General features: G+C 36.0%; 1 protein-coding gene across 14 annotated transcripts in view; it reads right to left on the bottom strand.

Moving 5' to 3' along the window:
• Window positions 1–16,769, bottom strand: part of PUM3 (pumilio RNA binding family member 3) — a 42,291-nt gene that overhangs the window by 12,108 nt on the left and 13,414 nt on the right. For all 14 annotated transcript variants that reach the window (XM_081502619.1, XM_081502494.1, XM_081502502.1 and 11 more), the window contains exons 6-13: window positions 15,373–15,466; window positions 15,057–15,123; window positions 13,714–13,888; window positions 12,625–12,728; window positions 11,597–11,675; window positions 9,293–9,391; window positions 7,872–7,925; window positions 4,378–4,458 (exon numbers count right to left, since the gene is read on the bottom strand). In XM_081502619.1, coding sequence (XP_081358745.1) covers window positions 4,378–4,458; window positions 7,872–7,925; window positions 9,293–9,391; window positions 11,597–11,675; window positions 12,625–12,728; window positions 13,714–13,888; window positions 15,057–15,123; window positions 15,373–15,466 — 753 coding nt within the window. The remainder of the gene's footprint in view (window positions 1–4,377; window positions 4,459–7,871; window positions 7,926–9,292; window positions 9,392–11,596; window positions 11,676–12,624; window positions 12,729–13,713; window positions 13,889–15,056; window positions 15,124–15,372; window positions 15,467–16,769) is intronic.

Raw genomic sequence — 16,769 nt, 5'->3', positions numbered from 1 at the left:
TAAAGAAAGCTGAGCACCGAAGAATTGATTCTTTTGAATTGTGGTGTTGGAGAAGACTCTTGAGAGTCCCTTGGACTGCAAGGAGATCCAACCAGTCCATCCTAAAGGAAATCAGTCCTGAATATTCATTGGAAGGACTGATGCTGAAGCTGAAACTCCATATTTTGGCCACCTGATGTGAAGAACTGACTCACTGAAAAATACCCTGATGCTGGGAAAGACAGAAGGCAGGAGGAAAAAGGGACAACGGAGGATGAGATGGTTGGATGACTTCACTGACTTGATGGACATGAGTTTGAGCAAGCTTTGGGAGTTGGTGATGGACAGGGAAGTCTGGTGTATTGCAGTCCACGGGGTTGCAAAGAGTTGGACACGACTGAGCGACTGAACTGAACTGAAGTGAAAGAAGATATGTACACAGAAGAAAAGTGAAGGAAGAACAAAAGAACTCCCTTGTGAAAACCTGTGGCCATTCTGACCTTGCGATGGACCCTTGTCAGATTCTTTGGCATTCCTGTTTTGTCAACCCTCTATTAAGAAGGAAAGGTAAAACTCAAAATGAAAGGTACAGACTGGAAGCAGGGTTAGAGCACATATGGATTTTCAGTGGAAGAAAGAAATGCAAAATGCCCATCCATGCCCATTCATGGTGCACATTCCTCTGGGGGAGGTTGTGTGTGTAGCAAAAAGAAATGCAGACTAGCCTTAACCTTAAAGAGCTAAAATCTAGCAGAATAGGCAAGAAAACACGATAAAAAGTTAAAACTAAAAATTAGAGATTTAAATGATGAATAAAAACAGAAATGTAAAAAGAAAGATCACTGGCAGTGATTGAGTATGTTTTGTTTAAAAAATATGGTGATTTATCCAAACGTCCAACTTTTTGGCTGTACTCAAAAACTTGGGATGTGGTTATGAAAAGTACAGTTTTGGTTTTGTAAGATGGAAAAGCTATGGAGACTGGTTGCAGAACAATGTGAATATACTTAATATCACTTAACTGTACACTTAAAAATGGTTAAGATGGAAAATCTTATCACAATTAGAAAAACAAGTTGGAAGACCTATCACCATGGGGCTCACATTCCCAGAGATGGGAGCTGGGGGTGGCCATCACCTTGGACAAGGCACGGACACTCCCTTCCTTTCTTCACAGCACCCCCACCACCCCTCCAACTTAGCCTGCCTCACTCATTTACCTGCCTGGTCAATGAATGCTTCTGAGTGTGTAAGCCCTGGGTGAGGCCACAACTAACTGCTAAATGAACAGATGGCAAAGACAAAAACCTGTAAGAGTTGAGAGGATGTGGACAGCAGGTCCAGTTGGGAGATTAGAGAACACTATGTGGAGATTAAACTGGAGCTTGGTTTTAAAGAGAAAAGGAGGAGTGCTTGTTAGGCTACAATGTCAACCTGACATTTCTGGAAAACCAGTTACTCTGAATAGAGTGCTTAGCAACACTAAGCTTTCTTGGCTATTTTTATAAGCACTGCATAATGCAACAGGTTTTGTAGTGGCTGGGCGGGTAACACAGACACATGACTCTTTATAAACATATGGGCAGCATATCTGGCAACCCTCAGTTCTGCTAAGTAAATGCCTCAGAGAAATGAGGAGACGCACAAGAATAATTATAGAACTGTTTGGAATAGCAAAAAATAATAACAGTGTTTAAAGTTTTAAACACTATAAACCACCTTAACTTCCATCAACAGAAAAATGGAAAAATCAACTGTGGTGTATTCATATAGTAGAAAATTATTCGGCATTGAAAAATGAATGGTTTAAAACAGTTGTGGATAAACCATGGCCTGTACTTCCTGTGAGTTAAGAATATATATTTTTGAACATTTTAATGTGCTGTTTTAAAAAAAAAAAAGCACACAAAATATGCTACAGAGACCAGATATGGCCCACAAATCCTAAAATAATTACTATCTGGCCATTTACTAAAAAAGCTTGTCAACCCTGATGATGAGTTACAAACACAATGCCAAAGGAAAGAGCAAGTTGCAGGAGAAAGCACACATCTCTTATATAGAATTTGTAAACATGTAAATACTGTAAACATTTACATATAGCAAAAGGATAAGGGAATGCATGCAAATAGTAAGTACTAATCCATCAGAACAGATATGAGAGGATGGGAAAGGGGGTGGTGTATATATATATATATTAAAGAAAAGGACACAAGGGTCTTGAACTTCAACTCTATTTGGCAAGTTTTACTTCTGCATGCCCAATCAGTTGGGAAGCTGGGTGTTCACTGTTATTATCCTTTATACCTAACTGTACAGCATCTTAGAGATAATACATTTAAAAGTATGCATCAATATTTATTCACTCTCAAAGAGCAACTGGTCGGTGTACTTACTTCCTTTCGAGAGACTCACTGCTCTCAAAGCAGCTGCACCACATCAACAATTCCAGGATTGGATTTTTAAGTCTGCTTATTTTGGAAAGCAAAGTAGGTGAGAAACAGTGAGTATCCATTTTGAAGGGTGAGGGCTCAGCTGACCAGGCTTTGATTTCAACCTGACATTTCAGGAGTCTGGTTACTCTAAACAGTATGCTTAGCAACACTAAGCTTTCCTGGGTATTTTTAAAAAGCACTGCATACTGCCACAGATTTTGTGGTGGATGGGTGGGGAAAACGCAAGCACAATTAGCATTCCAGAATTTTATCGCTAGCTACAGAGTTTAATGATACACAGAACCTAGTGAGCATTTGTCAGATAGAGGCAGGACATCAGCAAATGAGGCCATTTTCAGGGAAAGCTGCCCTAAGTATGAGAAAGTCACTAGGAATGTGGGTTAAACAGTTGTGGCAATCAAGCTGATAAGCACGAGGAATTAAAACTGTTTCAACAGCAACTGTAAGTGGGATAAATCTTTGGAAAAAATTAATCTAGCAGACAATCGTGGCAAATTCTGAAGGAAGTTTGGTTTCTCTTAAAATCCATTCGGAAGAGTTATGCAAATTTCAGTTGTCATGAAAATATTAAACAAAAGCAAGTGTTCAATAGCCCAGTCTGTTTCCATTTTCATGAAACAACTTTATTCATTAGCCAATTTATGGCCTCACATTTCTGTCACTGGAATGAAAAACAAGCATTATTGATTGGAGTCAAAAGGGTAATAAAGTCACAAGGAACGTGTCAAAATACTCAGTTAGTGACATGAAAGTCTTGCCAACTTGTTTCTTCCCACAATCCTATTCCAGAGAAAGTCATTACAATCTTAAAACAGTCAAGGGAAAAGCTGGAAAATGACAGCAAGGGCATGAGAAATTCACACACTGGGAAATACAGCTGTCTTCTAAGAAAACAAATCTCCTGCCCATTCACTAGTTGGGATATTCTCCCTAATCACTCAGCTCTACTGGTCCAGATAGGATTGAGAGAGGCCTCAGCACCACCACAGCCAACAGGGCAATCCTCTTTTTGAACATTCATATGCTGCTCCCTGCAGACAGTGTGGAAGCAGCTTCTGTCACTAAGATGTCTGCAATGACCCCATCCATGTCTAACACCCTTCAGATGAACAACTGGTGTCTATATAGATTATGTGGTTTTACAAACATTTCCAGGTTTGGTCGCTGCTACCCATGTTGCAGTTTCTTATCCCTTCCCCTACACCCTGTATCACATGCCCAACACCACTTGTCTGCTAGAAATAAAGGAAGGAAAAACAAAAGCAGATCACAGGACCAGAAGTCAGAAAAGTGGGCAGTAATTAAAGAATGAAGAAAATTATTTCATAATGCAGTTTCTACTTCGGTGCAGTTTTTTGTTTTTTTTTTTTTAAAGAGAATATTCAGTTTTTCAGAGAGCAAATTTAGTCAGGACAATGTATTGATAAGGCAGAACAGATATATTGATAAGCTATGCAGAGGTAGTTTCTCCAAAGGGAGAGAGAAAAAGGTCGTGGATATCTTCTGCTTGGGGGGACACAAGCTCCTGAATAACTGAAGAATTACTACATAAATAAATTTCTGATCAAATCTAAACACTGCACTGCTGATTTTTCATTTACTATGGGGTTGGCCAAAAAGTTCATTAGAGTTTTTCCGTAATATTGTATGAAAAAACCCAAACGAACTTTTTGGCCAACCCAAAATCATATGGTCTAAAAAGTCATGCTATCCTAATTTAAGCAGTCTTTTACATGTTTAAAGCAATATTAATTAGTAACATCAAGTAACAAGATTATGGTTTGTACAGGAATAAAGCAACGCCCCAAATTAGGCTCAATTAAGGCAACTAAAAAATAACAAATACTGACAGAAAGCACACATCTATGTGTGAAATCAAACTTAAATGTTTAAAAATGATATATCCATTTAACTTAAATTCAAGACCATGCAAATTACTTACTGATATGATTATCTGTTTCACAAGCTTCGTATCATCAATACAATCAAAGGCTGCCAGTAAAACCAAGTGGGAATATTGGCCCTGTAAGAATTAGAAACCAGTAAAGGTTAAAAGACATACAGATTCTCCCTTTTCTTTCACCCATGGAGTTACTTTGTTAAGGTTATCAACCTGACAACTTATCCAGCTTAATAGAAATGGGATAGATAAAAGTCACTCAAAGAAATGTGCTCTTTCATCAGGACCTAGTTAATTACATTCTAGGTTGAATAACAAAAAGATAGAAAGAAACAGATGAGCACATTCTTCAATATCAAATAGCTGAGACTCATTTTTGAAACTAACCAGATACCTCTCAAAATAAGTATCCTGTTAATAGCTACTTTAAAATTAAATTCAAAAGAAAATTACAGTCAAAGTGGGAGGAAAAAAAGGAATATAAAATAATATGTTAAACTAGGTATAGTATTTTAATCCTGAGAATAAAAATATATAAATTTAGATGTAATAAAATAATATATATAAAATATACATAACACACACACAAGAAATCCTGGAAGGAAAAACACTGTCACCTTTGGATTGAAGGATTACAAATGATTTTTCACTTTCTTTTGAAAAATTACACAATTGCTTTAAAAGAATCTTACATAATTAAAATAGAAACACTAAAAAAAAACTAGAAGAATATACTTATATACTGAATATGAGCATAAGATAAAGTGAATTGCTTTTAAAAATTACAGCAGCATGAGACTACATAAATATACATTAGGACTTTCATAATTGTCACTCTTTAAATAACAGAATTATTTTCATAATGCTGACAGTGTTCCAAAGATTTAAAGAATTTCCACTTTACGATAAAAAAAAGTTTTCAAAGCTTATGGCATATTTCTTTTCTATCCCAGATGATGATATAAATCTTTTTTTTTTTTTTAAACTCTAGAGGCATTTGACTTTTGCTACCAACCAATGGGTTTCCCTGGTGGCTCAGCTGGTAAAGAATCCGCCTGCAATCAATACTCATTCAGAGCCATATCTGATAAATATGGCAGGAATAGCATCTCAATCAGAAACAGACTGGAGAAAAATAACAAAGGTCTAACATCTTTACTATACATATAAGATCAACAATCAACTAAAAGGGGGCTAAGAACATGAAGAATCAGTCCACAAAGTAAAAATGGCTTTAAGTATATGAAATAATGCTCATAAATTAAGGACGACAATTAAAACAAAATACTATTTTCTACCTAGCTTATACACAAAAGTGAAAGCCCTTGATAATACACTAATTTGGCAAAGGTCTGGGGAAAAGCAGACACACTTTTATGTTGCTGGTGAGAATGTAAAGTGGTTCAACCTCCTTAAGGGCAACTGACAGTAGCACTAAAAATTTAAAAGGCACGTACCTTCTGATCTAGCAATTCTAGTTCTAGGCAGGTATTACAGACATGCTTCCACATATGAACAAAGGCTATGCCCTGGAGAATTATTTGAAATAAAGAACTAGAAACTACCCAAATGTCCAATAGTAGGGATTGGTTAAATGAACTATGGAAGTTATATAATATAAAGTCAGTATCAAGAAAGAGGTAGATATATATATAAATAAAATGATCCTTGAGATGAATTAAGTGAAGGAAACAAAGTAGAGAACACTGCGCTTCTAGCATACAACCACTGGTTTTCTGGTTCTTTAAGTCCCACACACAGAAGTGTGCCCAAGTACAAAATATCACTGGGTGAATACAGAAGATGGAACAGAATTTAAGTGAGAAACAGACAATTCTACAATTATAGCTGTAAGTTTTACGACACTTCCTCAGCAACTGACAGAAGGAGACAGTGATAAGTAAGTCAGTAAAAACATCCATGATCTGAAAACACTACCAATCATTTTGATCTAATTGACATTTATAGAGGACTACAGCCATACATTCTTTTCAAGACATTAAGATAGACCACACGCTGGACCATAAAATAAGTCATAAATTTTAAAAGACTGAAATAATACAGAGTATGTCCTAATATATGGAAATTAAACACTTCCAAATAACCCAGAGACCAAACCCATGGACAGTATTAGTTTATCTCACCCCCTTAGAAACAACTCCTTAAGATAAAACAGGCACTGCATTGCTAATTTGTTAACTTTGCAATGCCTTGTGGGGATTTGGTTCTCCAAAGAAAAATTATTGTTCATATAACAAAATTGGAAAACAATCTAACTTTATTACTGAAGACTTTCCTTTACTATTAATACCTTACATAACTTCTTTTGATGTCATTTTATTTTAAAATTTTTATTTTATATTGGAGTACAATCGATTTACAATGTTGTGTTAGTTTCAGCCGTAGGGCAAAGTGATTCACTTATATACATACATAGAGGTCTCTGTGCTACACAGTAGATCCTTGTCAATTATTCACTCTCTATATAGTAGTGTGCATATGTTAATCCCAAACTCCTAATTTATGCACCCCCCCAAATAACAGAACTTTCCAGTAATTCTACTTTTATTCATTTCTAAATCAAAATATTCAAATTAAAATGCTATACAAAAAGATTTAATGATGAATTATGAATCATAAAAATTTGTCATACTTTGAAAACAACTCACTAGAAAATCTCTTATTCCATTTTGTTCCAAGCAAGTTGGCTGCCTTCTACGTCGTTTTATACTAACTCTCTTCCTAGTCTACAATCCTACAGAAGATGACAGGTATGTATACAATCTCAGAGCTCTAATTTATTTGAGTTTGAATTATCATTTACTATATCAAGCATTCACTAGATGCCAATAGTGCTTATTGGAATTTTTTACAGGGAAAAGTTGTTGATTCATTCATTTTTAGCTCACCTGCAAATTAGAAGCTATAAAACATAATATATAAAATAATTCAAAAATTGAAAACTAATGCTTATTACTACATATATTTTAGAAATACTACAGAAAATGATTTAGTTTATTTAAATACAGAGATATTATTTTTTGAGAAAATTATTTCCTCAGAATAAACACATTTTATATCCTCTAATTTCATTTGAAAAGTTGTTAAAGCATCTCCAAAAGATTTCAAAGAATTATAAAACTTAGAACTAAAATTTTCTTTGACCACACTAAAGATTTAATTGAAGAAAACAGAGAGACAAGTTTCACTTTCTGTTATGTTTTTGATGATAATGAAAACGGGTAACAAGTTTCCGAAGTGCAGTTTCCCTAGAGACTAAATATTAAGGTCTTCAAAATCATCTAATAAAAATGGAAAATTGCCAAAGTACAATGTCAAATGAAAAACAAACTCATTTTGTGTAAATTCAATAATATGTAAAAATACATGTATAAACATATATTTAGATTATAATGAAATGAAATAACAAGTAATTTTCTTGATAATTTTCTAAATTTTTCTAATTTGCTATAATAGATACAAATGCATTTTACTATCAAAAAGTATTAAAAGAAATATGCAGTTTTTATACTTACATTAGCCACCTTTTCAATGTAAGTCTTCATTGTTTTCACAATCACTTTTCTGTCCTTAAAAAAGAACAATTGTCTCAATGAACTTACAGCTATAGAGTTAGTTATAGAATAGCTATAGATTAAGGTATTTCATAGTTAAGAAATTTTATATAATCCTAAACTTCCACCGGAATGGCATACTTTTCATTAGTGAAAACAGCTATTTAGCCAGAACAAAAAAAATGCAATATACTTTAAGAATTCCTCTCAGAGCTACTATAGTCTTAGACTTCTTTGTGACATTCCATTGAGACATAAATAAGGAACCATGAAATTATCAGCTGCAAGGCAAGCCTGGTGAAACTACCTTCCTTTATACTAAAAACTGAGATCCCTCTTCCAATATCTGAGCTGTCTTCAAATGCATAAGTCAAGCATACAGATGGCATTCAATACATTACTTATTGAACAGAAATTAAATTTGTGTTAAAAACTGGACAAAGTACAACTGCCCTTTAAAGGAGAATTATACCAATTAAGGAAATGAGGATCATTTCTATTAAGCTTCTATAATTAATATGGATCTGTAGCATTTCCCTCAAAGTACTTAAGACCCAGAGGAGCAATGCATGGCTGCACATTTTCTTTTCTTTCCTCTTCCTTCTTGGCAACAAGATCATTAAATGAGGAATCAAAGAAACTGACAGGTATCAAAACTTTTAAAAACCCGAACATAAACACTGTTTGGGCTCCCCTGATGGCTCAGTGGTAAAGAAACTGCCTGCAACGCAGGAGACACAGGTTCAATCCCTGGTCGGGAAGATCCCCTGGAGAAGGAAATGGCAACTCACTCCAGTATTCTTGCCTAGAGAATCCCATGGACAGAGAAGCCCTACTGGGCTATAATCCACTGGGTCACAAAAGAGTCAGATGCGACTTAGCAACTAAACAACAAATACTGTGTTTATTTGCTTGACCGATCCCTTCCCATACAATGACAACACAAAGTCTTCAAACTTGAAGACTCCAGCAGAGAAGAAACAAGAGGCTCAAAGAGGAGCCAGTTTCTGTGAGGCCTTGAGGTACAACTTTGCAAAGATAATGCTGTGCACAACAGGGCAAGACCCCAAGGAGACTGAAAATGTCTCAGTTCAGTTCAGTCGCTCAGTCGTGTCCAACTCTTTGTGACACCATGAATCGCAGCACGCCAGGCCTCCCTGTCCATCACCAACTCCCGGAGTTTACCCAAACCCATGTCCATCAAGTCGGTGATGCCATCCAACCATCTCAATCCTCTATCGTCCCCTTCTGCTCCTGCCCCCAATCCTTCCCAGCATTAGGGTCTTTTCCAATGAGTCAACTCTTCGCATGAGGTGGCCAAAGTATTGGAGTTTCACCTTCAGCATCAGTCCTTGGAAAGGCAATTTCTGACTGACCCTTACCTTGGGTGTGCCATGCCAGAGGCAGTGCATGGCCACTCTGGCGCCATCGTGTGTGTGTGCCAGGTACACCACTGCTTCTCGGATGGCTTCAATCATTTCCTGGGGAATAAATGCAGTCAGGGCTTTGGTTTACTCTTTTTGCTTTTTCACAATCTGTCTAGTAAGGAGCAGTAATGCACAGAGAATGAAAGGCAGAGAGTACAGGTAGCAAACAACTTAATTTTTAATTTTGTAGACAGGCATGCATATGTATAACCGTTTCCTACAAACATTCTTTTTCTATCAAGAGCAGTAAATGTTGCCCACAGGCAATTTCTATTAAAATACCTGAGTTTCATCAAAGTCTATTCAGAAAAGTATGTATACAGTGGACCCCTGAGTGTGATTTGAACCAGAAAGGTTCACTTAACACATGAGTTTTTTTCACTAATATGTACTACAGCACTATACCATCTGATATAGTAATACATCAGATGGTACCCCTGATGGGGTAGGGATGATTACAGGTGGGTTTTTGACTGAGGACAGAGGACAGGAGTGTCAGTATCCCTAAATCCCATGCTGTTCAAGGGTTAACTGTATATGTATAGTATATTCGCAATGACTTTTCAAGAAAAAAGAAATCTAAGAACTGGCTGTGGTATAAGAAGAGAACTTTTAACTTAAAAAGCCAGATAAAATAAATAAAATGTTGTTGCCTAAAAGTCATATATAATGAGCAGAAAGTCAAAATAATAATTTTGTCTGAAAATGTTTTTCTTTTTTTAGTTTATCACTGGATTACCTCTGGAAATCACGTTAATAATTCACCATCAAGACACTTAAATAACATTTATGTTAAGAAAAATTAATCTCTATATTGACATTTAGACTAGGCCTTCACTTGCCAATGACCTTTTAGTAAAACCCAGTCATTAAAGTATTATGAGGTAATTTTAGCTATTTTTAGTCTTTATTCTTTGTTTTCAATGTATATATATATTGTAATTATATTTGGAAGACAAGCATATAGGACAAGATGAGTTCTGCCAGTTAACAGCTACAGGGCCAGCTTAGTCCATTCCCAATTTTAAAAATTTATATTAAATAAACACCAAGTCTCCTGCCAGGAAGGAGAAAAGTAGTCTATTTTTATCAATAAGGAACAAAAAATTCCACTCTTAACTATCTTACAACCCTTTTCAAGAGTACAGCTTTCAGCTTACATATCTACTTATGCATCTCTTCAAAGCTATCCAGTTGGGGAGTTACACATATACTCCAATCATGCTTCTTTCATCTCCAAAGGTTTTTTTTTAAGTCTCTCTATTGAAAATGCCCCAGGGTCCACAAAGATTTGTCTGTTTACTTTATATTCACCCTAAGTTCCCAATGATTTTTTGGCTATTACTAAAACACATTCAACACTAAAAAGATAAAGACTTTATGGAATATATTAAAATGATCATTTTCTCAGCTCTGAAAATAACGTCCTGCCTCAGAAAATCCAGAACTGTGAAATACTGCACAGGAAACTAGAGAGTGATCCTCCCAAAGAGAAGCAGCAGCTGTTACAGTCACTGAACTACGCACTTAGATAGGTGGCCAGACTTGAAAAATAATTTTGCATGTCAATTTTGAGAGGGTCAAAATTCCTATGAATGTTCAATCTGGCATATTTGTAAAAAAAAAAAAATGTGAATCTCATTATTTGGTTATTGCTTATGATTAGAATGAGAACAAATGGACAATGAATTCACAGTATGATGAAACAAGCAAAATTCAAGGGACTAAATGAATTCTCATCTATACTCCCATCACTGACATGAAGGGCAGTGCAATTTACCTTCACTCTCACATAAGGTCCAGTCTTTCACGGTCCATTTAGTTTTACCTAAGTGTCCTCCAGTCACCTTTTAACACCAATATAATTTCTTTTTTTTTTTGGTATCAATAAAGGTGAATTTCAAACTCCTTGAATGCTGAATATTCCTCCATGTGTTAATTAATTTTCTGATTATGTTAAGCTGGAGTATACTCTCTAGATTGTAATTAAAATATGAAAATTCAATGGAACGGATAAAACTATGGTCAGTTCTCCTGTCTTTCTAACCAAAGTCTAAATGGAATTTAGTCTAAATTCCATAGACTAAAAAGTCTAAATGGAAGAAACAGACTTCTTCAAAGGAAGTCGAGAGCATTATCTTTTCTAAACAAGGAAACAATTCCTTAAAAATTTCAAAAACCAATATACATCAAACCAGTGTTTCACATTTTTACACAGCACTCAATGTTTCAGTTTAAAAACTAAAACCATGAACTTACTGATCTTAGCTTTGGGGGTGCATAGGTGAAAAAGTCCAAAAATACTTTATGTACCAGTGAGTGCTTAATCACAGCTTCTCTGAAAACAGAAAAAAAGAAGAAGAAAAAAATCAGAAATGGTAGTATAATAATACAGAGATAGGTAACCTTGGTTGTCCTAAAATAATCAAAACAAGTGAAATGGTTTTAGCAAATATCATTTGTCATAAATAGATTATCTTCAGCAACAGCAAGACTTGAAAAAAAACTTTCAGATCTATAAAAATATTAGTGCCATCTACAACCAAGACCAGACTACAAATTTCTAGTACCTAATCAGCAAATATGAAATTATTGTTCAAAATACACTCAATTTTCTTAAATAAAGCCATTAACTTTCTTTTACCCAACAATGGACACGTGATTAGAAGTCCACATGTGGACTATATTTTAATGGCTATTTTCTTTTTGTCATGCTTCCTTTATAATGGATCCGTTTATAAAAACATTTCAGCAGTTAAAACCTAAACAGATCAAAACAGTATCAGCATTTGCAACAACACTTAATTGATTGAAGCCTCCTCTGGTGTCACATGATGAATTCAGATGTACAGTGTAGGTTAATGATCAGGCACCAAAGTTCACATGGAATATCCAAGTAGAAGGCAAAAATAAGCTGTTTTTAATGGCAAAGCACTGTTCTGAGTGCTTTGGAAATATTAACTCATTTAATTTTCATAAAACTCTATGAAATAAATACTATTATCACAATTATATAGCTAGGGAAACTGAGGCACAGAGAAGTTAAGTAGCCCAAGGGCACAGAGTCAGTAATTGAGGGAAGCACCAGGATTCACAACCCAGGATGTCTGGTTTCAGAGCAATGCCCTAATGCCAAGTAGGCCACATGCATGGGCTTTTAAGTTTCACAATCCAATTTATATAGTAGACCATAACTGGCAAACTATTCACCTTTCCTATGCAAAGGCTACATAAAATTTCCCCTTTCAAATGCTATTTGTTAATAAAAAACAAAAAAGCTCTCTTACTTTTGGGCCATTGGAGTTAGAATCTGTTTCATTTCATCCATGATAAGCTCTAATTTTTCTGGCTGTACTTCTAATACTTTGTCCAGAGTTGGGTGATCTGCTGACTGCAACAGAAGAAAAATCAAACCCCTCTAAATTTGACCACGTTTCTCCAACTTTAGAACAAAGAAAATCAAGTAGAGTCATTTTACATAAACTTAAATTTTTAGATTTCCCATATTTACATAATAAAAGCACCCTGTGGATACACTCAGAGTAATTCCTGATTATCAAATTCTCATTTGATATACACCATCGTACTTACAGGCTAAATAACCAACCAACTCAACAAGCCAGCCAGTACAGACCTGCCAAGCACTTAACAAGTACCTATTCACAAGATCAAGTAGTCAGTTAACAAATTCTTGCCACCGTGTGTTTTGTAGTTAGCTGGATATTCCTAGAGTGACTGTGACAAAGGAGCACCAAGTTCAAGCCAGGAGCTGAACCTGACTAGCAGAAGCAACCCAGGAACCAATCCATCTCCCTTGAGATAAATGTGTGTACTTGTGTCTAAGGTCTGAACTAGATCCCTTAACTGTCCTAGTCCCACTACTAGCCTTGTAGTAAACCCAGGGTTGGGTCTCTCTACTCTGCATCCTCTCCACGTAGGACCCAGAGAAGGGTCATCCACAGCCAACAGGGAGCTTGATGCCCTTCAACCAGGGCTGGTTAGCGGGTGTTTACAAAGCTTCACTGATGATTAAGAATCTTCTTCCTAGGTCTATCTGACTACTGTAGCAACAGAAGTACTGAAGCAGTACACAAGAGTACCTGCAAAGGAGTAACGCAAGCAGTTTTAATTTATAGGGGATTTAAAGATCGTGCTCTGGGAAAGAGAAATTTAATTATGATTACTTGCTTAATACACCAGAGACAAAATACTCCAAGAGGATAAAGGCTAAAGAGACTAAGAGACTAAAGGCTAAGAGACAGTCTCTTAAAGGACCAACCAAAGGAAAAATACATTCTGAAAATAGGGCACTGGAAGGTAAAGAACAGCACAAATGACAAGTAAATCTCGAGGAAAAAACTGTCTTGACGCATCACCTTGTAAAGCTGGAACGTGTTTCCGTAGAGTTCTTCTGTCAGCATGTTCCTCTGCTCCAGGATCGCTTTGTCATTGTAGGCGTACTCCACGATGGCGGATGCTTCTGCGTGCCGCAGGAGCTTCCTCACGTGGCCTTTAAAGCTTTGCATTATCTCTGCGATCTGTGCTTTACTCCTAAATCCGATGTGACCACAGGAAAAGTAAGTGATACAAGGAGAAAGCTGGGTGGTGACAAAACACAACACACTTCTCCTGAGACCTCTCATCATTGTGTGTGTGTGGGAGTGACTACCCCAGAGAAATGCTGTGAGAAGGAAAATCAAATTGCCTTGTATTTTACCTTGTATTTCCTGTCTTTTTTTTTTCCTCTTTTTGGTCATGCTGTGCAGATTATGGGAATCTTAGTTCTCCAACCAGGGATTGAACCCAGGCCCTCAGAAGTGAAAGCATGGAATCCTAACCACTAGACCACCAGCAGATTTTCTCTGTGACTTGGGGAGCAGCCTGCCTAGGTTTGCAACCTGGCTCTGCTGACCAGCTAAAAGTGTCTGAGCAAGATATTTAACTGCTCTGTGCTTCAGCTTCTTCAGTCATAAAATAGAAAGAATAAGGTTACTGTGAGGATAAATGAGTTAAGACACACTGAGAACTGTAACCAGCACATAGTAAGTGCTCAATAAATGTCAGTTCCCATCAGGAAATTGTTTAGCTTGAAAGAAGTTGGGTAGAAGGAAAAAAGGAGAAGGTAAAAGTCAGAGATGCAGGATAATATAAATAAAACATATTCCAGGATTCTCTTTTAAAATAGGACTTAATCACAAATATTTCTATTCTATCCTAAAATAATCAAGAGGCCAATAATTCTAGTCAGGAATACAGTTTTTAGGAATTTGCCAGCTGTACTGTTTTCTTCTTGGTTAGCACATTTTGGCACATTATTATTATTATACTTGGGAGGGCAAGACAAGTATTAATTCCACCTGGTTTAAGAAATCCTCCTATCTTGACATTTCCTAATCCACTTACCCTGGTTAGGTCTATTCACCTGCCCCTCCCACAACTCCAACCTCTAAATAACTAGTGACTAATTACAAGTTCATTAAAACCATTTCTCTTCTTCCAGGACTTCAGGATACACTTGTAAGGTCAATGAAAGCAATACTACCTTCTACACCGTTTCAATAACTGTTTTTTTAAGACCATACTCCTTGCAAACATTACCAGCATCTGCTTAAGGCTACTATTATGGTCACAGATTTTTAAGAAACATTTATTTGCACACAATAGGTTATCCAAATCTTAAGAATACTAATTAAAATATTTTATAAATAAAACAACTCACCCATACATGAGAAACTTCTTAACAATATTTCTGGAATATTTAGCTTTACTTAACTCAACTAAATCACCTGAAAAACAAAATACATTACAATGATTGGGTAACCTCCAGAAACAAGGAGAGAACTGAACGCACAATCCTGGGAACACAAACAAATAGCTCCCTATTTGTCCCAGGCAAAAAACAAACAAAAACAGAAAAGGTCCTGTAGAGGACACACTGCTATTCCTCAATAGAATTCTTTTTCAACAGTGTTGAGTATTTCAAGAGAAAACAAGCAACTTTATACCAATGATTACAAAATACATATAAGAAATACCTCGCAGTTCTTCAAAAGCCTGTTTCCTTTGCTCTTCATTGCCGAACTGAATGTAACACTGGATCACACGAGTTGAATCGTGCGCAAATGCAATCTGTAGGGAAACAGTTGGGGCCTTTAGACAAATTCTCCCTGAAAATGTATGTTTCTATCATTACTTATATTGTATTGCTCCCTCTTTTACAACTCCTTGTGAGAAAAAAAAAATAGGGTCTTCATGGCTAATCAAATCTACATTACTTGGGAGTAAAATTCTTTATTTAATTGTTCAGAATGGCACTCTTTGGTTTTGCTGGCTACTGTATGGCATTGAGGTAGGACTGGATTTAACTATTTTGTAATATTTTATCATTATAATTAAAACCAAACCAAATCTGTACAATGATTATATATACTGTATTTCTCATTTCTCTGACAGTTACTTTCCCTAAAAGAGGAATTTTCCAGTGCAAAAATTCTATCAGGGTGTGATTTTTTTTTTTTTTTTAATATAAATGATCTAGGAATGTTTGGCTTTGGCAACCAAAGTCTTGCTACATAAATAAGTACATCCAGATACACACTGGCAATTATATTATGAGCTAATCACTCCGTTCCTCACATTTTCATTATAATTCCTGAACATACATCCAGTTATATTCCTAGAAAAGTATTTCAAATCTGATTCTCCAACCTTAACCTCCTCACAACTACTGGATGAATTAGATCCTCACTGATGGACTTGCCGATCAATTTTCTAAAGCAATAACCACAGATAATCAGTCATGCACTATTACTTTTTATATACTAGTCTATTTTAATAGAGCTTATTACTTGTTGCTAAGTCTGTCTTTAAATTTTTAAATTCTAACAAATCAGAAGGTACATGTATATCTTCATCAAAGTCATAGATTGCAGAAGAATTTGCTTAAGGGAGATCTGCATAGACAAATTTTGATAAAAATTTAAAAATAATTTTAAAAAATCAGTCTGAGATTTCCCTGGTGGTCCAGTGGTTAAGGGTCCACCTGCCAATGCAGGGAACATGGGTTCAATCCCTGGTCTGGAAAGATCCCACACACTGTGGGACAACTAGGCCCATGTATGACAACCACTGAGCCTGTGTTCTAGAGCTAGGAGCTGCTACTACTGAAGCCCATGTGTCTAGAGCCCATGCTCTGCAACGAGAAGTCACTGCAATGAGAAGCCTTTGCGCCACCACTAGAGTAGCCCCTGTGTCCCAACTAGAGAAAGCTCACGTGCAGCAACGAAGACCCAGCGCAGCCGTAAATAAATAAATAAATAGAATTATTTTTTAAAACAATTAGGCTGTTTTGTGCATATATTGATTACCTACTATGTAACCAATGTATGTGGTTTAAGTGTATTTTTCCGATGTAGACTTAAAAGTGAGTTGG

Source organism: Giraffa tippelskirchi, chromosome 1, assembly GCF_054371585.1.
Source record: "Giraffa tippelskirchi isolate mGirTip1 chromosome 1, T2T-mGirTip1v1.2.pri, whole genome shotgun sequence".
Lineage (NCBI taxonomy): Eukaryota > Metazoa > Chordata > Mammalia > Artiodactyla > Giraffidae > Giraffa > Giraffa tippelskirchi.
Note: the sequence above shows the minus strand (reverse complement) of the source record. Positions and strands in the feature narration are given on the sequence as shown.